Here is a 22828-nt window from a genome sequence, read left to right on the forward strand (position 1 = left end):
AGATAAAATTTATTCTGAATTATCTTTATAAATATGTTAAGTCACATCCTGAAAGACAGATGCTTTTGAGGCATGTATTGTATTGTTCTCCTACCTACACTCAATACCTTTCTGGGCCAAATTAATAGAAGGGTGAATATTAACAAAAATCATTTTACATTCAGATCGGACTTAGTGGAAATTACAACATCAGACTTAGTGGAGTTTCCAGCTCAAGTCCCATACAGCTGACTAATGAGATGAGCTAACTGCCTAAATAGCAAATTTGTCGAATTATATGATATATACTCCACAGGAGGGGAGACAGTCCCCATTCACCAGAGCCCACAGCACTTAGGCAAGCAGTGAAGCACCTTTGAGCTTCACCAACCTCCTAGGGATCCGTGGAGTATATCTGACAGTACAATGAGACAGAATGAGAAAAAAAGTCCTCAGAGACACAGGCCCCAAGCCTGCAGTTTATCATGTGTCAGGGACCCCATTCTCTTGTAGGACACAAGAAATTACCAGTAAGGAGACCATTTTTGCACCATCTGGCCCTACGTGATCTCACCTTTTTTCTGTGTGTCTGTGCATAAAACACACACACAGCAAGGAGAGGACACACTTGTCTCCCTCCTGATTTACCATTTCCATTTTTAGCAAGCGACCCATAAAAACGAATCCTGTGCTTTTAGAAGATGACCTATAGCAATGGGAGCAGTGCCAGCATTACCTGTGTTTCTAGCATGCATTAACCGTGGAGAGTTTTGTAAGGCTTTATCAACATCATCTGAAGTCAAATGTGGAAGAGGAGCTACAAAACAAAACAAAAAGCAACACCAAAATGAAAAAAAAATTGTGAATTATCTTTTTAAACCATATTTTCCCCTGACAGGATTGTTTGAATGCGAGTCTACCAACAGTCAGTTTCAGTCTGTAGTTTGGAGGGAGGCGTGTGTGCTACAGCTTAAACTAGGGCATTCATTTATTCAACATTATGAATGCATAATATTTCTGACTGATTATTGACAGTGTGCGTGTGGAGAAGACTGCACCGCACTGGTGTTGCAATGCTTGTTGTTTTTTTCTTTAAAAACCATATTCACTTTAACTTCTTTAAACTGAGGCAAACCTGCAAAAGTTCCTCAAGCTTAGATGAAAGGCCTCAAGCCCGGAATTCACTAGTCCCTTCTTTCCCTTTGAAATGCTAGCTATGCACTACAAGTAATTTGCATTTGGACTTCAGGGACTGTTTCTTTTTTCCATGAATTTACAGAACTTTTATTCAATTCAGTTAAATCATCCTGATCCTATTCAGAGTAGAGCAAACTGCTGTCAGTCCTTAGAATCATGCCTGGAATTCACTTTATGAATCAATGTTTGCACTCTTGTTTAGCATTCTCATCGTTAAAATGGAAAGAAATGAGTATGTGACCAGAAAAAACATTAGCACTGAATCCCATATGATTTTCTTCCTACAGTATGCTGATGAATATGCTGGGTTTCAATTTGATTTTTCTCTGAGATGGACATGTAGAAATATTCCCTAACTCTTTTCTTCGATGAACATGAGTGAAAGCCAACTGAAATTAATGGGAACCTTTCCATCAAACTCCAGAGGCTTTGGATCAGGCTCCCTACTATGTTCTTAGGAACAGCAACATTTGCAATAGACATAACAGCAACATTTGCAATAGACATCTGAAAACCCAGCTGAGTGTATCCATACCATTAAATCTAAGACTGATATCAACCACAGATTGATTGTAGCCGCTACCATAATGACAGAAAACTAGCTTACTCTCTCTGAGGTAGTGTAGGTGTGACAGGAGGATATCTGCATTATAGCTTGGGGTGAGTCTTTGGAAGTCATCTTTGGTCATTTTACACAGCTCCTTCCCATCGATGTTCTGGAACAACAAGATGTCCACATCTGGGAGACCGTACTCCTTCACCGCCCATTCCAGCCACTGGCGTACGTGGTCTGTGCTCCATAACGTAGGATCTGGTGGTATCACAAAGCATAAAATTAAGCAGAGAGGGGAGAGTGCTGATGCACTGGACCACTACAAAATAAATGTAGACCACAGTCGAACTGGAGAGACCTTAATCCCCTGTTTACTGACTGCTGGAGGTACATGAGGAAGTGCAAAGGAGAATAACTGTCTGTGAAAAACTATTAGGGAAGACCTGTGAGCTCTGATTATTAACAACAAACCCTCTGCTGTTGAGCTCCTTCTCCCATTTAGTTCTTTTGTCTTGTTATTTTTATGCATTGTTATTCACAGATTAACATAGGCTCCTGTCCTCATGCAGAGAATACTCTTTAGAAAAGTATTTAAGAGAGCCCACTAACAGCACTGCGACTTGTATCTGAACAATTTTCAAAGCTCTATGTTGAATTTATATCTTTATTCAAGTGAAATTTCCACTCAAGTCAGAAGTACCGTTACTTGGGCATAGGCTAAGTAAGCACTCACAGATTTGGCTAGTTATTTCATAAACTAGAGTGGGTCATATTAAAATATTCTGTACTTCCTTTCCTAGACTGCTGTGTTCTACTGGTGTACATTGCTACACCTGCATGGGTTTTTACTTACTACCTGAAGCACTGGCAAAACCATCTGGGGAAAAAAACAAGAACTAGTCCAGATTTTTAGTAAAACATAAGGCCAAATACTTTGCATTTTGGAATGAATCCTTGATTTTAACTTAAACTTCTTTTTTGACTCTGAACTCCTCTTCTGTTCCTCTTCCATTCTACTTTTCCCTATTCTTGAATTACAGTAAGCACCCATCAACATGAAGGTCCCTAACGACCTGCAGTTCACATCCCCATAATGGAAGACAGCTCCTACCATGAAGAATTTACACTTTTTGAAGAGAAAAAAATAAAGCTAAGGGGAAACAAACTCCTTGAGAGTTTGTGCCTTCCAACCTAAATGATTCTGTGATTCTCTGATATCCTGAAGACTGAGAATGGAGCACACAGAGGTCAAATGGCTGTACTCCGTCACATAAAAGTCTGTGGAAGGGCTGGGACTTGAGTGACAGCCTAAATAGCTTTTCTGTGGCTTAATTCAGTGCCATCCCCTCTCTTTTGACTGTTGTTCAGGCTCGTCTGAAAGAGGTGGGGACCTCTTTCCATGGGCTAGGAACTATTCAGAGTCTGTCATGCTGTTGCTCACTCCCAATCCATCACCCACTAGTGCCTCCCCTTTTCTGATGCTTCTTTTGGCATTTTAAGCCCTTGCAAGTCAGCATATTTAATCCTCTGGAGCTTCAGAAGGTTTCTCTCTTCTCTGAAATGCACCAAAAACCACTTAAAAGAACCCCTCCATCTGGTATGAAATACGTAGCAATCTAGAAAGATGCAAGTCCAGTTGGTAAACCTAGGGTCTGGATGAGATTGCCTACATCTACAGCACAGAACTCCAACAACTACATTCAGTTTGGTTTGAAATAAACAACCAAACACCAGGAATTTTCCTAAAACATTTTGATTATGCCTATAATTTTTCTTATTTATGATAACTAGAAAGTTACCATAGCTGGAAATGTGAATTTTGCTTTTTCTATTCCTAAACATTCCCACATGAGCTGCACACTGCCTATGTGGTAGTCAAACAAAACCAACGGCTTTTACCCATACATTTCTTCTGTGGACCTCAAACTAGCAAGGCTGTGACTGTGACCATCTTGTTCCTTGAATGTCACTCAAATCCACCTCAAACACACCTCCAGGAATACACTGAGAAAAAAAGATCTTGCTGAGCTAACCGTGCTAAGGATTACTAAAAGACTGAAAAAAGTGCCAACCACCAAGAAGACAAATGTTTTAGAAGAACATTCAAATGTTGTGAATTTCAGTGTGGTCTGCTTCCAATTAGGCAGGACACTTCATTATTCAGTGCATCACTCCTCTGTGCTTCAGAATAGAACTGTCAATACCATTGCAGAGGATACTGCAACATATTTGTCCACACATATCTTGACAAATAACTGAAATAATCACAGCTTGCAAAATTGGCCACAGTTAGTACTCTTGCATATCTTAGCAACTGAAAAACTGTAAGAATATTAAGCAACATAGCAGTAGCAGAAATGTTTCAGATAGGCACATCCCTGCTGGAGAGGAACTAGCAGCAAAACATTCCCTTCTGTTTGCAGGTTGCAGGTGTTGTGTCTATGCTGTGTATATCCAGTGGTTTATGAACACTAACACATGTCATGATGGTCTAATGCTTTGACTTCAGAAACAGGCATGCTAATTATTTTGCAAACCAAGGCAACAAACTTTCCGGCAGAGGTTTGTTTGGAGGACAAGGCACACAGGAGTGAATGCCTTCTTGTTCAATTAACTGCTGAATCCCACAACCAAGCTTGCCAAGACTAACCGAGAATTTCTCACTTGTGCTCTTATATTGCAGTGGAGTTGTTAGTTTGCTTATTAAAATGTTTTAAAATGCCCAAACTCACGGGATAACCTAGATAGATGCTTCATGCACTGTTTGATTTCACAGAAGCTATTGTGTTTTTAGCATGCTGAGGGCCAGACTGCATTTGGTATTTGCAGGGATATCATGTGGTACAGTGATCCTTTCTCTCTCCCACACACTCTGGACCCAGCTAGTCCATGGTGTTAGGAAATGAAAGTGGCTATTCATTTTGCCCACTTTAGAGTGAAATACTCCAAAAGGAGCTAGAGAAGTCAGATAAGATATGAGTGCCTGTAACCAGCCAGTTCTGCTGCTTAAATGGGAAGAATGGGTTGAAGAGGTGGCTTCACTATGATATTTCTCAGCTTGTTCTCTTAATAATCCTGGGAAATTACTGCTCTTTTCTTCCTGATCACCTGTATCACATTGCCATTTTTCTCCAAATCTTCTTAAATAATGTTAGTAGACTTCAGGGAAATGCTTTTTTTTGTTTGAAAATTTTGTGTAGAGGGTCTAACCTGCTGGCACAATGACTCTTCGTTCATTGGTAGTCATATTTGGGGGTGGAACATGCTTCTCTTCCATGTAGTTTCCATAGTTCATTCCAACATTGTCTGAGCCGCTAACCATTTTCCCTCCTTTTGCCACGCTGCAGTCATCAGGAGAATTCCTAGACAGAGAAGAGAGGTGTGCTTCTATTATTATTTCAGTCCCTATTAATATCCTCAGCAAAGAATCACGCTGAATGAAATGGAAAAAAACGAGACTCAAGCACCAGGGTTGGGCTGTCACTGGAAAACTCAGTACCTACCACCCAATGACTGTGCTGATTCCTTCAGTTGCCTCAGAAAAAATGATCAGCCTCAATGGACCATATATTTATTTTTCTTTTCAAAGGATCAGGCTCTTATATGTCTCCAAACACATAAACACTAAAGATTTATTTCCAGAGACTGGGCTAGAATGGAGGCTTGTTCATGAGCTTGCTGAGCCTGATGGCTGCAAGTAGCTGCACTTCTCTCTCCAAACATCTCACAGACAACGCACCAAACATAGAGGTGCACTTAGTGTAAATTTTCTGAGAGGAAACTATTATTAGTTGTCATTGTCCAAGCCTTGGACAAGGCTTGTCCAAGGCTTGGACAGCTTCCCATCTCCACTGCTGTCATTGTTTCATGTGGGCCATGCTCAGTTGCACTTTATGTCATGCAATGTAGACACATGTCTACGTATGGCTTACAGAAAAGGAACATTTGCCAAAGCCATGACTCAAAATACCACACGCATGACTGGGAAAACCTTTCAGCTCCTGACTAGCACAGTCTCCATGGTACTGTAGTCAAGAAATGGAAATCTGCAGAGGATCTGCAACCAGACACCTCTTTAATTTTGGCTTTGCTTTCTGAATAGAGTCTTTAGGTTTAACATCCCACAGGGGGTTCCCTAATGGCATTTTAATTGCATCACAGTTTTCTTTCTGGCAGACACAGACATATTTGTCCCTTAATTTAATGACTACAACGTGTTTCATCAGAGAGAGAAAAATTGTTACAAAAATCAAAATAAAGAACAGAGCCACAGGGAATACCTTTAAACGTAAAGAGGCTGTTTGGCAAGGGAAGGAGGGTGTTAGTTGGGTTTTGGTTTCTTTAGTGATACTACATTACTAACAAGCTTTCTTTCAGACCTGCCATTTAACTCCTGAAACTGTACTATGGTCTCACTAAACAAGCAGCAAGTCAGGTTGCGATGTTTCATTTCGGTTCCTTGCAAACCAACTAATTTGCAGTCCAGAGAACTGAGAGACCCTCCAAGACCCAGACTTCTGGAAGTGTGTTTCAGGATCTGCCCCCTGCCCCCAAAATGCATTTCACCCAGAGCCTCTTCCTCTCCCCAGCTCGGAAATCCCAGCTCTTGCTGCAAGTGTTGGGCAGCCATGTCACCGTAAGCCCACCAGTGGTCAGAATACAGGTGCTTTCCCTGTATTCAGAGTTTTGTTATTGTTTGAGGACAAAAGAGGAAAAATAATATACAGTTTGGACTACTGTCTGCTCAACATACGTCAAAAGGATGTGGCAGATATTTTATCCAATGCCCAAGTGACTTGGTTGAGTTGACTGCTCACCAGTACCACTGGTCAGGAACTAATGCAGTTACAATTCTCATGTGTGTTTTAAAAAATAACTAGCACTTGGAAAGCTGAAAAGATTTAGTATACATCTTAAATACTAAAAGTACATTTTAAGTATATCAGTTTTTTTCTACACAGTGTTACTACTAATTTTACCATGTTGTGTTAATGTATATATTAAAAAAAAAATTAACTGCTGATGGCTTTCAGTTTAAAAATAAAATATATCAGAGAAACCATTCAATGGGTACTGTCATCTTCTTTAGGAGAAGGAACAGGGCCTTGAATGTTGCCTGGGAAATGTTGGTTTCACATACCTTTTTCAGGTATAAAATATCTTGGGTGCTGCATAACATATTACATATGAAATCTGCCTTGTGTAAAGGTCCTACAACTGCTTTGTCAGCCACAGGACTGAATAATAACCACAAGGGAAGATATAGTCAGCACATGGTCTTGCCTGTCATTGAGTGGTGGTGAATTTAGCCTTTCCTCTCAGAACCAGAATACTTGGGCATTATTCTCTCAGGTTTAACTTTTCTATCCCACTACATACCTCTAAATATAATTCTGGAATGCAGCTTATTTCTGTCTAAACAGAACTCAGCAAAACAAAGTAACTTTTTCTTTCAGAGGTAAACATGTTGAAAAAGAGCTTTTGTGATGATTGCTTGTGACTAAAATGTTGGCTTTTTCTGTTTACCTTTAACAAATACAAATGGCATATATGCATAAGTAAGTCTGCATACTAAATCACGCATATTTGGAAACATCATCCAACTCCTGCCCTTATACCTGTGCAGATGCCCACCCTGACTCCCAAGGTCAGTTACATTACAAAGACAAAATAAAGAACCATTTGGCCCATTCACTGACTTTTTAGGGATGTTTTTGAGAAACAGAGAGCTAGCAGCATCCTTTGGCCTAACTGGCACAGTTACTTTATTTTGGTTTTTCTGTGAAAAGGAACTTGGGATATAGGGACATCAAAGTCTTGCTGCTGACGTGAAGTATCACATCAGTATTAGCCTACTCCACTTCTATGGGCAATCGTGCATTAAAAAAACTCTTGTAAACACTGAACAGTAAATGATGTGAAAGATCCAGTAGTAGCACACAGCTTTTGGCAATCTGACAGGGCTTCTGAGCTGGTTTTCTGATCTGAATATAAACAGGCAGGGGTGGGGAAGAAGATCATAAATAAGTCATAACTTTTCATTAAAATCCAGAAGCAGATGGTCAAGGGTTTTGTCCCCTTAGCTTACTGGGTGGACAAGCAAATCCCCAGTTCAGCAAATCTTCTAAGAGCATGCTTTACTTCAAGCATGTAAGCAGCTCCATGGGAGCTAACAGGACTACTCAGGTACTTCCAATTGAGTGTGTGCTTATGCGTACCGCTGAACCAAGGCTTAATTCAAATGGCTGGAATGGACTTCTACGGTATAGAAAGCAAAACTGAAAATACAAGCAGACACTAGAAAATGGTATTTTTAGTGCCCAGAACAACAAGAGAGTGATTGTCTGCAAAGGCTTTTTTTAGGACTTTCTGTGAGTCTGCTTTATTTCTGAACCACCAGGGGAGCAGGGGCAGTGGAAAAGCAGCTTTCAGAAAGTGTGCCCAGTGTAAAGGGTGCAGTTTTGCAGTGATTCATCCTCAGCTCCAGGTCTGAAATGAAACCCGAGATGTTTTTCTTCACAGCTGCATGTTATTTTTAGCCTTTGTAAATATACTGTGTTACACCTGGAATTTACCAAAAAAAAAAAAAGTGGAAAGACTACAATCATGCTACCCAAGAGCACTTTGTCCAGTCCTGAGCTGATTCAGCTCTGATTGCTGATAAATGTCTATTGAAGAAAGTATTTCTCCCTGGGTCCTTGGACCTGGAAGCCTTGCCTTTATGCAGGGTTACTTAGAATCAAGCTGATTTGATGGTTAAATTTAGCGCCCACTCCTACTGAAGCCGACTGGAGTTTTGCCAACCATTGACTCTGATGAAAGCAGATGTAAGTTCATAAATAAGTGTATGAAACACATTTTTTCCTCTTCACTTTGCTACTGTTTTCCCCATGTGACATAAAACACCTGCGTTGTGTTAAAATGCAAGGTGTCAGAGAAACACAGATTAGGAATCAGCAAAATTTTACATGGTCTCTGTGATGTTCCCTTAATGTAGACCCCTCTATTTAATATTCCTGAATTTCAGAGGGAAACAAATGAGAAAAATTGCATTCTCCAAATATCTACATATCTTTATAAGTTTATTTAATAACCACAGCTTGGATACCTTCCTTACAGAGGCTACTTATAGAAAAGGTGTCTCAGGAGAGTACAGCGGTGTACCTACACCAAGGACACCTTTGAAGAGTTTTCCATGCATGGTCCCCATCCAGCCTGTGGCTGGTCAGGTCAGAGAACACGCTTGAGCTACCAGGAACTTTTCTTCTGTGAGGCTCTGGCAAACAAACCATGACACTGTCCTACAGGATACAGATTCCTCTTCTCACCTCTCCTCTCCTATTTCGTAATGCCAGTGATCTGAGAAAGAGGGGAACGGCCCCAGCAGGGCTGTGATGACCCCACCCTGTCCTTACGTACAAGAGAGAGAGCTCTGCAAAGCCAGCTCCCTCAGATAATTCGGGCCAACACATATAAATTTATATTTAGCCAAAATGACATCATTTAAAGGTCAGCTCATACCGAATGTATTGCAAAGCATGCTCAAGCTCATCTCCATTCACTGCAACTACTCAAGCTGTAGTGAATTTGGTCAGCGCTTCCCCCCCCAAAAATGGTTTGTCACTGAAAAAGTGGCCCATGAAGAAAAAAACAAAACTTCCCTGAGATTTCTTACTTTGAGGTACACTGCTGTTTCCTAAAGCACACCTGACATACTTTAGTCCACAATATCAATTCAAAGGGTTACACGGCTGCAGCCCTAAACTCTCTTCCCTGACCCTCTCTACACCCTCTTCCTCTTCACGAATCAGTGGGATTCACATCTGCTGAGACCTGCCACAGCAGTGACATGCAAAGAAGGGTCCTGTGGATCCCCCTTTGGGTTCCTCTTTGGCAGCAATCACTGGGGACAGCCTGACCCTCCCTGGTGAGAAGGAGCCCGCGCTCCCCAGCTACCAGAGCAGGAGTGTGGCTGCACCAGCAGCTTTGCGGAGCCCCAGAGGCTGCTTCCCTGGCACCAACGGTGATCCCCATGGGTGCTAAGTGAGACTCTGAAAAGTGCTTTCAGTGGTGATATCAGAGGCCCCAACGCTTGCTTTGACAGAGCTCGGTTTCCAGAACGCACACTCATCGCAGCACCGCAGCTGGACACGGCTGCCTGGCTTCTTCTGTGCGTACCCCAGGCCAAGCCCTGCAAGCACACCAAGTGTTCTGCTCCTGTGCAGGCACCTGCCCTTAAATTTCCTGCGTGAGCACCACCACGCTTAACCTGCTGAAAGGAAAACAGAGGTTTTATTTTCCCTTCCAAGGCTTCTTGTGAAAGCAGCACTAAATTCCCCGCAGAGGACTCCAGCATAACAGAGGCATTTAAAATGCCAGAAAACGCACGTAGGTCGAAATATCCCTGGGGTGCTCACACAGGCTCTCATGCAATTGCTTAGCGAACTGGGCTGGGGAGCTGCTTCCCCAGCAAGTTCACAAATAAGTAAATAAATGGGTGGGTGGGTAAGTAACTCAGTGCTTAGCTATAACCTGAGTCACTCCCCCACCCACGTGGGGCGGCTGTGAAGGCAATGATCGCCCACAGGAAAGGGGACAGCCAGGGTGGGATCGAGCTGCTGAGGTCTGTGGAAGGGAGGGAAGCCCCTCAGGACCCACGCTGCTGGCTAAAGCTGGCTTAAGCTGATGCTGAAGCCATGGTGACAGTCTGTTTATCTTTACTATAAGGTGAGTGTCAAAAGCAGTCCTAAGAAGACAAAAGAAAAGAAAAAAAGAAAAAAAGAAAACCAAAGTCCTCACTGGGGCACGTAGTCATGGAGATGCACTGCTCCATGCTGGGCTATGCAGGGGCAACCAAACCAGTCTTCAACAGACCAGGGCTGCAGTGTGGCTGGGCTTGGGGCAGCCCCACGCTAACACAGTCCCTCAGCATCCAAAACAGGGGCAGACACCACTGTGTGGGGTGCCCCGAGCCCAGGGTTGCATGGGGTGCTCTGGGTTGCATGGGGCCAGCCCCAGGGTCACTCAGAGATGTCACAGCATGGCATGTAGAGGTGCCTTCGCTTCCGTCCTCCAGTGAAAGGAGAAAGCAACCACCATATGCCAACACATGCAACGCTGTTGGCTTTCTGTAAGCAAAACAAAAAAATGCTTGTTTGTTGAGTTGTCTATGCAGCAGCCATTTATTTTCAATCAAACAATAACTTTTGCAATTGAAACAATCTTTTCTTCTTTTTTTTTTTTTTTTGCTTAACTTTCCTTGGCTATCTTGTGGTCCACAGCTGCTTCAAGCCTTAAGGCCATCATGGCAAATTAAGGCAGTCAGCATCTGGCTCACTAGAGGCCAGTCAAGCTATAAATATTACTGGCCTGGCTCTTTGTGTTCACAGTGTGGGGAAACAGCTGGTTTAAGTTTGACTGCACATTGTCATTTCTCCATTAGTGCAAACACTTCAATATTTCTTATGTGTGAGGTTGGAGTGAAGAAAGGGAAAGAAGGGAAGGGGGTCACTAAAAGCCAAAGCTAAGAAATGATGTTCTGTATATACATAATTTACAATTAGATTGCTGCCTGGGAGAAGGCTGAAGTCTGACATGGTGACAGCTAGGCCAAAGCCACAATGACTTCCCAGTTGGCCTATAACTTTCAGGACCTATTTTCTCTTGTTTTTCTTTTATTATTTTTATTGAAATTCTATTATAATGGTAATGGATTACATTTCTCAAATTGTATTTCATTTCAAGAGCTTGTAAGACTGTTGTATTTGTGGTTTCATAAAATATGAAACACCGGGAGACAGGGCCCTTCCCAAACCACATATGCCTTCTTTTGTGGGCAGGGATCGTATAGAAAGTTAGCAAAGTAGAGCATGCCAGGCATAAACAGAAGTGACATCTTGTATGGAAACCATAATCCCCCGTGTCTGTGGAATGTCTGCTGATTTTCGTGATTAGCATTATCGGGCTGTGAGGCTAACGGGTGCGAAATGGTAAAGTCAACGATTAGCCACTTTTTCTTATTCACCTTCTGCTTTGTCTTAAAATGCTATTCTGAAACTTTAAATACTGAACACCCCCACTGATACTACCCTGATCAAAATAAAACACCTACTAATGAAGGGAGAGAGGAGACAACTCATCTCCAAATGCGCTGGGTCAGAGACAACCTACCTACTGAAAGTGCCTGGGCCGTGCCAGCTGGGGGAACACCACAACCATCGGCTCTAAATGCTCTAGGCACAGTAAATACTGTACTGGAAATAAAGCAGTAATGATAGCAATAGTCATAAATAACGGCAGTGATCATAACTCTTGTGGGGTTCTACGTCATTATTTGAAGACTAATTTTATTTCATTACCCATATGAGAGCTTTTGGTTGCTTAGCACTTTTGAAGTTCTGGCTATCCTCTTCTCCCTCTTAAACTCCTGAAGCTAAGCACGTAATTTAAGCATCAGTGGTCAATCCAAAATGTAACTGTGCCAATTATGAATGAACACATTACCCCAGAGTGGAAAGCTTCTTAGCTAGCACCTGCCAGTCCAGCACCCCCCAAAAATCTGCAAAAAAGTAGCTATAGCAGTGGTGAGCTGGGTTTGTTTTTCTCCTTGGCAACATGTTTGCCTCAAGAACAGAGCCAAACCATGCACACACACACACACACATGCACTAGTGTTAAGCTGGCAGATTTTCAGAGCAAAGAGGAACGTCTTGAAGTAGTCACACATAAAGCCCTACATGGAGAAGATCCTGAATTTGCAGTTTTTCCAGTTTGGTAGGCAGCCACTCCACCAACCACCCAGTCAGTGGGAAAAAAGATTATCAGTCCGAGATAACTAACACCACGTCTTTTTACCCAAGACTAATGTTACTTTATATAGGCAGCTCCAATAAGTGCATTAGGAAAGTCATCCTCTTAAGACAGATCTCCCAGCTTTGCTGTGGGCTGATGTAGGAGCTGCCTCAAGCCCTGTTGGAGACAGAGGAGAGTCCCATTGACTGCAATGGGTTTTGGACCATGCTTGTTGTTTAGTCTGAGTTGAGGTTTACCAAGAATACCAGGGCTGCATGCCGGTGGTACGCCACCAGATGTGGAAGGGATGGCACTGAGCCTCAGCCGTGGGGTTGTGCTCCGGGGATGGAAAAAGCCATGCCCTTGAAAAACAAGTGATGTCAGAGTGATTACTGAAGATCAACCCTGTTTCTCCACGTGTTGGACACACACAAGGTGTGCAAATGCTCTAACTAGATCCACCAGTTATCATGCCACAGACTGGAGCATAATGCAGAGGTGCCTCATCTGGCTTAAAGCACATCAGCCTGGATCCTGGGAGCAGGATGGTTCTGTCATGGTGGCAATACAGAGCTCCATATGGATGAATGCACCCTCCTTAGTGGCTGGGGACATCAGCTGGCACATGGCTAGACTGTGCGAGGTACCTCAAGCGCTACCCATTCAACCTTGCTGTTTTGTATGGCACAAAATAGCTACCACTTAGGAGACTCTACATCAAGGGGAAAAGAAAAAAAAAACAACAAACAAAAACTTGAGGTCACTTCGGACTCTGAAAAGTCCTCCTGTGTGTCAGATGCACTCAACCCAGCTAGTACAGAGGCTCTTTGATGAAAATTTAGAACAGTAACATGCAAAGAAAAATGGTATTTCCCAAAAGAGCCAGGACAAAAGATATATTAAGTGATAATTTCATTCTCAAATGGTTTTTGAGCAACAATTGGTAGCACTTAAAACAACATTTTGCACATGATTAAATCTTAATGACAACTAATTATTTCTGGCATTTCTTTAAAACTTCTGTATCAGCCAAGCTGATGTTGGAAAACTTCTGCTGTGCTTTCACTGCAGCTAACTTTCAAAATGCTTTTTCAATGAAATCATCACACTGCTCACAGCAAGTGAAATTTATCTGTGGCCTGAATAAGACTCTACATTCCGCTTCTGCCTCCCTTAAAAAGATTGATTACCTACCAGTAAATGTAGGTCTTCCAAGCTATCTTTGTATAGTCCCACCCATGGGCATGGTGGACTCCCATGGGTGAGTGTATTCAGAGACCACTGAGCAATCCTTGGATTTAAATGTTTAAGCAGTACCCAGGGCCTCATGAGAGCATTTCCGCAGGAGTGAATTTCACCCTAAAGGTAATAACATGAATTGCATTCATTCATTCACCTATAATAGAATTGCTCAGACTTAATTTGATAAAATATGTAAAGAACAATAAACAGAAAAGTAAGTAACAGTATGACATATGCAACCTCCAGATTTATATTATAGTGCTTTACTATAACAGGGTGAATCTTTTGGTCTGACTCAAGAGCAATAAATAGCAGGAAACAATATTATTACATTCAGGTGAAAGATTGACTGTATGGTGGCACAAAAGGTCTCATTAGATTTATGTACCTGGAAGAAATATAATGGCTGTACCAACATAATGGATTTGAAGAAACTCGATTTGATACCACCTGTGGCAATCTGCATTATATATGCAGCAGCAAGGTAAATGACAGCTTTAATTTAAACTTTTCTTGCTTTATTTAATTTAAGGTAGGCCCTTAGGCTATATTTTCTGGTGCTGTGCAGCAGGGTTTAGCTTTAAAAAGACTGTTATTGTTAAAGAAAACTGTGTAGCTAATCCCTCTGCAGCACACTGAAAATAACCCTTTAGTTTCATTCTAATGTTATTTCTTCGGTATTCACAGGAATGCCAGTTTTGAGACTGTTATGTTTTGAGATTTAATGTAGGGCAATTACAGCCAAAGTATATCTGGGGAGAGTCCTAGCAGAGTGAGTACATTTCTGTTTTGAGTGGGTACTTAATTGTTGATGTGTAAGAGGTTTAGTACGCTCCTAAAATTTTATACCCCCTTCAAGACGACAGAATATATGGCCAGGAAGCAGCCTAACACAGTGAGAAGGGAGAGCCGGACAGCAAAAAATGAAAAAGCTAACTATTCTCTGGTTACCACTTTGTGGGGTCTGGTACCCTGTTTTGCATCCTCTTTATACCGTATTATTCAGACCCAGGCTCCCCCGTAGGAAAGTGATTACAGAGGATACTCTGGAGATCCTAGAGGTAGCACTTCTGGGGCTCTGCAGTGTGGCTGTGGTATTTTAGACTCCTTTGGGACAACCCAGATTTTAAAATGGGGGTACACAGAGAAGGTACAGTTTTACTAAAAATGAAAAGCGGCTCCAAGTTCTATAGCTACTGTATGTGTTAATTTTTAACATATGAAGCATTTTTAAGAACTGAGCATTTCATTTAAGGAAATAAATTTATGGACTGCAAATGAGCAGGGCGGGGAAGGCTTTGCAGAAAAGAAAATGCAAAGTAGCCTACAGAATGGCAGGGTAGCACTAATCTGCACATATAAATCATGGCCGATATTATGTATGTGACAAACAGCAGATAATCTGTCAGGAAACCAGTGAAACACCAACATACAAATGGGAAAGGCCTAGCGGGACCTCAGGAAGGAAAAAATGGTTTTCAGATTTGTAAGAGATGCATATATCACACTGACCTGTAGTGACTTCCGCATTGACAGTACTAATCAATATATCAGAATATTTGTTATTATTATTTAGCAATAATATATTACTGATAAGTAATTCCATTTTATGCAAGGCTTGAGTGATACACACTTTTTTCTACAACTGGCAGGAATAAAACATACTAGGAAGCATTACAATTCCCAAAGTATTAACACTGTATATATTACATGCACACATGTATATGAGTTTTAGAAATGCCATAACATATTTATATTTGTTACTTGGCAATATTAGTTCTCTATTAAAAGTGTAATATTAAGATCTATTTTTTCAGGCATGTGTTAGGCCTTATAAAATAATATTTTCTGATGAAATAAAAAGTGTATCTTAATTACAATAATATTTTTTTATTTTTGTGTTAAGTATAAGCATGCAATATATGTATGAATTTTTTTTTGTACTGTTAATCTATTTTTATCTTTGGTAGTCTATAAGTGATTTTTCTTTGTTTATTTTTCAGCATAATGTCATGTCTTAGGAATTGCAGTGAAGTATGAATTTTCCTCGTTTTCTCCAGTTAGCAATTCTGCATTGCTCTGTCGATAGGGGAGGCTGTCAAATCCAAGATCAATAAATGAAACCCTGCATCCAATGCTGCAGGTTATTTTTAATTCAATACAGAAAGAATTACCTTTCTTCCCATTATATTTTCAGCCAAGAATGTGCCCTTTAGAAAACCAGTGTTCTGATCAAAAACATTTTGCAGTTCAGAGCAGTAACTTGTACAGCCTCTTCCAGCAGTGTAGCCCATGTGCCAGTTCACACGCTGGTTGATATTGGGAAAGAATGGTGACCACTGAGCTGTTCACTTTCTAGTGACGGCCACATTAAGCACCTCTGAGTGATGCTGTCCAGAGAAAAATGAAGAACTTAGTCTTCATGTGCTGCTCAGCTGATTTGCACTGAACTCCAAGTCCTAATGATGGAGTAGGTAGACCTAATGCTATTTTTTTAGAGAGGAGGTACACAAAATTTCTTCTTCTCAGCTCTTTACTTCTGTAACGGTGGTAAAGGTGGTCAGGATGGTGCAAAAGTGGTCACTGGGGTTCCAGATGCCTTGGCAACTCCTGGGTGCCACCTCTTTATAACAACTAACAGTTCTGCTGGAAAAGTGTGAATCAAAATTATGCCTCATGACTAATCAAAAAAGATGGATTTAAAGACAATTCCCCCGATGCTCAGATTATATATCCTTGCAAAAGTAGATGCCTGTTCTGCTAGTAACGGTGCAGACCATATGCACAAACATTTCATGCAGCTAGTCCAGAGACCAGGATACCTCTGAAGGAAAGGCAGATACCTCTCTTTGCAAAGAGCAACTCGGGCAGCCTAAACCAGTGGCCAATTCCTGTCTATCGACTGTGCAGGGAGCCTAAGTATCACCCTAAGTGATTCAATACATGCACACACTGATAGAAAATAGCATAAAGGAAGGAGAAATGATAGGCATTATGAAGGTATGTCCAAACAGCCTGTTTAATTCAGGGCTTCTGAATGCTTATCCATCCCTGGAAAGTATTCTGAGTTCACATATACAAGGTGAACATACCTTAGATTTGGGAGATACGGACAGCGAGCCCCCCTAACCTCAGTGCAAGCCCCCATCCACCAGGCCGTAAAATATGCTGAACACAAGCCCGCCCTGTCCTGCCTGCTGAAGTTGGGCTGCCAGGCAGGCAGCAACACGTAAACTGCGGGTTCAGGTGACAGACAGGGAGCCTAACTCCAGCCCTGCAGCTGGAACGCTCTGCTCTGGTGGCTGCGCTGCGGTTCCCCACTCCCTGGGTTACTTCTGTTTTTATCCAACGACGAGAAGCAAAGGGACCGAGCACAGGACCTCTCCCAGCTGCACGCCCAAACACCCATCCATCACATCCCATTCCGGCCTCTCTGGATAGCAAGGTAGGGCTCAGCTGCCTCCCCAGGCACCCCGCAATAGCAGGGGTGCCTCCCGGTGCCCAGCTCTCTCTGGACCAAGGCAGCCCCCGAAGGAGCCAGGTGCTTTAGTGCCTGGAGCTGTCTGCGTTCCCAAATCAGGGCTCTTACCAGTCTCTACTGGTTTGGGGCAGGCTGGTGTGTGACAGCACATTTTCTACACTCTGCTCTCACGCACAGGCTATAGGGGTTTGCCTGGAGACCCAATTTAGATGATCTGACTATGGGCACACATTTTGGTCTTGGTAAGGGTCCTGATCTCCTAAATCGGAGTATAATCCTTACCAGGGTTGCTAACAAGGATTAGACAGGACAAGGTTTCAGCAAACAAAAGACGGTATCACTGCTCACGGTTTTGTCCTTAAACCATCACAGCAACAGCCAAATACCTGTGATTCACAAACTGAGGTCTAATATTCAAGCTAGTTATGTATTTCAGGAATCCAAGACAGCAAATTCAGGATTCTGGGTTGATTATCTCAAAAATGTGATTGACCAACAACTTCAAATGGATCTGTATCATCTAGACTCTTCCTTAAGATCTGGCGGTTTGTCAGAGTAGGAGTCTGTGTATGACTGACTTTAGTTATGTATAACATTACAAATTATTACCACTAATCTCAGTAACAATTAACGCTAATTATCTACTCTAATGCACTTTATGGAATTTATACTGACAAAAACGGTGATCAGTTTTCTTACAGAAATGCCAGCACAAATACTTAGAGGTAATTTTAGGAAGCAGGTGAAACTGGTTTTGAATCAATACTCCATTTGTGATTATATCTGTGCATTTGCTTAGCACAAAAAAAGAAAAAAAGAACCTTACTGAAATTAATTGTGAATAAATTCTGAATGAGTAGGCTTACAAGAAGACTTCCCCTAATTCTTTGTAACTTCAGTTCACTGTTTATTTCTACGTATCTCAAATCTTTGACTATTCACTGGAAATTCTGATTTGACTTCAGCACAATTTCCATCCTTACCAGTGAAAAGTGTAGGTGTGATAAGCTGACAAACCACTTTGCCCTGCTTGTGGTGCTCATCACATTAGCACAGCAAGTGTGAACAGTAACCACAGTGCCCATAGCTGAGGTTTTTCTAAACAACTAATGCTGGGAGATGAGATTAGTAGGCCGGTGTTTGTGACAGAGAGATGTGAAGCACAGTCTTCACTGGTACATCACCAACAACTGTGAGCAACCGACTCTCTGGACCTCTGCCCTTCAGCAACACCAAAGGAAAACTGTTTTGACAGTCAAGCATTTTAAACAGGAAAGCACTTGTTTGGATAGTTTCCTTGAAAAAAAAAATCTTCATTGTGCTTTTTCAGATGGAAGAAATCCTATAGAGTGCTCCTATGCTTGGGAGAGCTACCAGTCAGTATCCACAAATCCACTGCATTACTCTTTCAGCTTAATTGATACACTTCTTCTTCATAGCCATATTCATAAAAAAAGTCCCGAGACAACAATTAATGCACTGACAGGCTGTGGCTACTGCCCGTTGAGCTGAGTAATTTCTTTTCCTGTTCTTTTCTACTCCCCTGCTTGCCTCCATACATGTGCTGTTCCGTCAGCATGAGCTCTTCTTAAATCCAACTCCACGGTTATGCTTTTTGGCACTATGTTTACAATAAGTATAAAAGTAAAGATCAATAGTTTGCTCCCTCTGCCATTACAAGAATTTACTTCCTATGCTTCTCTGTTTGGTTATATTTAGAGAAAAGGCAACTGCCCAAATTACTGTATTTTGACAACTTCCACTGAGTGTTAGATTACACACGCCACATCCTTAGATGGATCAATGGCGCTGCCCCAGACTACAGCAAACTCACATTTTGCTAACTTTAATATATGCTCTTTCATCTAGCGTGCAATGCAAGTTCACATCCAAAATTATGCACAGTCAGAGGAAACACAGAAAGGTATTGCACAAGCTCATGAGAAGACTGTGCCTGTAGCACCATTTGAGACCCTCCGTAACACCTGAACGGGGCTGGCAGGTGGGACCCACAATGTACGGGAGACCTGTAGGCTTCTGGGACAGCAGCTGGTGGCCAGGTGGGATATCTTGGGGCACCTAAAATGGTGCTAAATTCACAGATTTAGACAACTGAGCTATACCCATCACAAGAAAAATTGTACTTGAGCCATGGTAACACTGGCCTTATTACCTTGACCCGTTAACCTGGTTTGGGTTACACTCCATCTTGATGGTGACTCTGGCTGGGGGCTGCGATAACCAGTCTTGCTGGGGAACACGTGGACTCATCTTTGACGTCTGCCCATATTCACTGGAGGAGGAGGCCGTCATCTCTGTCTTCGCAAGGTGGGGCGATCCGTAGGCGCACTCGAACAAGGACTGGTCTTCACTCACCACTGATAATGCTTCCTGCAAACCAGAGAAGAGAAGTCAGCGTGACCATGTTTCAGAGCAGACATTACGGTATACCCCAAGGAAAAAAGGGCTTGTCCATCCCACAAGAAGACAAACAGTCGGTCACTTGCTTCAATGGTCATTGCTTTTTAGGCACGCCACTGCTGTCAGTGGAGGTGAGGACTCATGGTGCCAGACATGCCGTCAGCACATGGCAGGACAACCCCTCCCTTGGGGAGACCTTTCCCACCAGCAGCTGAGAAGATGCACAAACACACGCTACCAAACACTTAGGAATAGTGGCCGGGAGCTGGGAGGGAGGAGAGGGCAGGACAGGCAGCGAAGCTCGGGCCTCTGGCATCCCACCCAGGTAGGGATGTGGAGGGCCACATCTGCCAGGGGTGTAAGCAAGCTGCCATCGCTGCTTTAGCTGCCCCTGCAAGGAGCGACCGAAAGCCAGGCCTTGCTGACTCACTGGGAGCTCCTCTTCCTTCCTCTGGGACCGAGGCCAAGTCCCTTCTGGACAGGGAGTTCACCAGGCCCCTCGGTGGTGGGGTGGCTGCCATCATGGCTGGCTGGAGACCGGACAGACACCAGAGGGAGCGATGGCCACCCTCCCTCCCCACTGCCACGCATTCGTATTGGCACCAGCTCCTTCCCCATGTTATCTGGAGCCCGGTCATGGGAGCGAGGCTGTGCCTGGGCCCAGCTCAGGCAGGCAGCATGCCTGCCGGGCCCATCGGGAAGCTGCTGGAAGGGCTGATGCTGCCGGAGGGACCCGTCCTACCTGAGCCGAGGCTCCCCGGCCATGAGAGCCGGTCTGGGTTCCCACCCTCCTCCTGGCCCCAGGCACCACGCAGGCTTGGGGGGCCACCCCTCCAAAAGCAGCCTTCCAAGGAAAGCCCCCCTCTCCAGGGGCACTTAGGGTGAACACGGGGCGTAAGAGTGTAAGTGGATGGTAACCCAAAGCGTGACTCCCGCCCCCGCCCCGGCACCACGGCTCTGCCCTGAGATGACCGAAACAGGGCAGGGGGGCAGCCCAGCACCTCCCTCCCTCCCGCACGGCCCCCGTTGGCGGCCGGGGAGCAAGCCCCAGCACCGGGCCGGCAGAGGAGGCTCAGCGTGCGGCGCACCAGATGACAGGAGCCGCGGAGGCAGCCAGCTGGCGATGGCTGGAGGCGCGGGGGCCAAGGATGGGGGCGCGGGGGGGAGCCCAAGCCAGATTCGGGGCAGGGCGCTCTGCTTGCAACCGCACCCTGGCGAGGCAGCGTGTGTGGGCCCGTGCTGCCCCGCCGCTGACGGCCGACGGGAGGACGATAAAACCGCGTGGCCCTGTCAGCAGGGGAGGACGCAGTGGAGAGAGAAAAGAGCCAGAGCGATGGGAGTCCTCCGGCTCCGCAAAGCCGGGCGGCTGCCTGCAGGCTCTTCCCTTCCCCGCCTGCTGGAAGAGGGCTTTGCACAAGCTCCGGCAGTCACATGCTGCCCTAAAAATCAGCAGTTGTATTTGTTCATTTTAAGGGGGTATACATTTATCATTCTTTTTATTCGCCTGGTTTGTGAGCCCTCAGGGTGCACTCTGCTAATATCCATAGTTTTCTCTGCAACCGCAAGGGCTGGAACATCACTTTCTTCTTATGACTTCTCATGAAAATTGAGATGACTCCTTAATCTCTGGACTTGGGGAATGGGATCTCAAGCAGCCCTCCAAATGCCACGAGACTCGTGACTGAATCACTAACACGAACGTGTCCCGCCACAGGCCAGGACGCAAAGCTCAGACAGCGATCTGCACCGTTTCGTTACTGCTATTCAGACGGCGTTCCAGTGCAAAGGTCGCCACCGGGCTACCACCGTTAACGTTAACCCCTGCTTTGCACGCTCTTCCCCCAGCCTGCGCCCAGCTACCGAACTGCTGCCTCTCGGGTCTCTGGGCGTGTGAATATGCTTCTGCGAGACAGGAGGGATGCCAGAATAACCCCTCTCCTTTTTGCCATGCCTCTCAGACTCCTGTGGGTCTCTGGCCTGCTAAAAACTGCTGCTGGTGGTGGTCTGAAGCTTTTCTGATGAGCCTTTTCTGGGAAAGACTGCATACAGCTCCTGCTTTTCAAGGAGGTGTGGGGGGAGATGGCTGCTGGTCCCTCGCTCCCCAGAGATTGCTCCCTGGCTACACTGCGCTGAGAGACAGCAGGGGGACTTGATGAGCTTGGATAGTAAAGCAGCAGGGATCATATCACAAGAACTAAAGAAAGAAAGGAAAGGAAGGAAAATACACTGGAAGGAAAATAAGAACTTCTTTCTCAGCAGTGCATGAGAGTTTTTCATGAAAAAAAAAATATATATACATATACACACACACAGAGCCTGGCCAGGCGATCACAATGCATCCCACGCCCGAGACTATTTACTGCACAGTTCCCTCTTTTCTGCCCCACTGTAGAGCTAATACATGAGCCAAAAAACATGTAATGAAATGTTAATTTTGGAAGAGCTAGCTCAAGTAAATACATGAAAGTGTGAATTATACAGGAGAAGGCAGATACAAGATTGCAAATACAACAGGCAGAATTATTATTTTACTCTGTAAACCATTTACTAATAGACCTTTTCAAAACAGGCATCAAACACTATATAATGGATATATTTCTCATCCTCCCCCATACAAGTGAAACAAAGCAAATTTATTCTGGTTCCTATGAAACTTGACTCCACCTAATGTAAGTTAATTTATGAATACTTAGGGTAAGTATAAATGTAAACAAAAAACCCCCGGGTTTTCTATTTATTGGCATTACTAATGATAGTAAATATTGCTTGTGCTACAGATGCTTATTATGTTGCACAAAGAGGAAAAGTACACACATTTTAACTTCCTGAGGAGGCCAGCAAATGCTGGAAATATGAGGCCAATGAATAAGGGTTGTGCGAATATCTAAAAGACTATGGCAAAACCAAGACAAACATAAATGAACCCAAGAGACAGACTCAGACTTCACATTTCAGGAAAAAATGCCTGGTTATTCATGGACAAAAGAAGCTCACTTTGCTAGCTAGAGTTTTGTTCTGATTTAATAGCAAACACTCATCTGTACTCCATCCTGCTAGTTATCAGTCAGTGCATGCTGACAGATCTGTAAAGGCTCTGTAGGAATAACTGAGTTTCTGCCAATTTTGCATGCTGTTGGGTCGGTCCTTATGTGGAAGGCTTATTA

General features: G+C 43.6%; 1 protein-coding gene across 7 annotated transcripts in view; it reads right to left on the reverse strand.

Moving 5' to 3' along the window:
* ERG (ETS transcription factor ERG) overlaps positions 1-22828 on the reverse strand; it is a 152645-nt gene that overhangs the window by 17938 nt on the left and 111879 nt on the right. For 6 of the 7 annotated variants that reach the window (XM_075518606.1, XM_075518632.1, XM_075518601.1 and 3 more), the window contains 4 exons: positions 19417-19634; positions 4940-5091; positions 1784-1987; positions 716-796 (listed from right to left, as the gene is read on the reverse strand). In XM_075518606.1, the coding sequence (XP_075374721.1) occupies positions 716-796; positions 1784-1987; positions 4940-5091; positions 19417-19634 (655 nt within the window). The remainder of the gene's footprint in view (positions 1-715; positions 797-1783; positions 1988-4939; positions 5092-19416; positions 19635-22828) is intronic. The other variant, XM_075518649.1, reaches the window with a different exon arrangement.

The sequence above is a fragment of the Mycteria americana genome, chromosome 1, assembly GCF_035582795.1.
Source record: "Mycteria americana isolate JAX WOST 10 ecotype Jacksonville Zoo and Gardens chromosome 1, USCA_MyAme_1.0, whole genome shotgun sequence".
NCBI lineage: Eukaryota > Metazoa > Chordata > Aves > Ciconiiformes > Ciconiidae > Mycteria > Mycteria americana.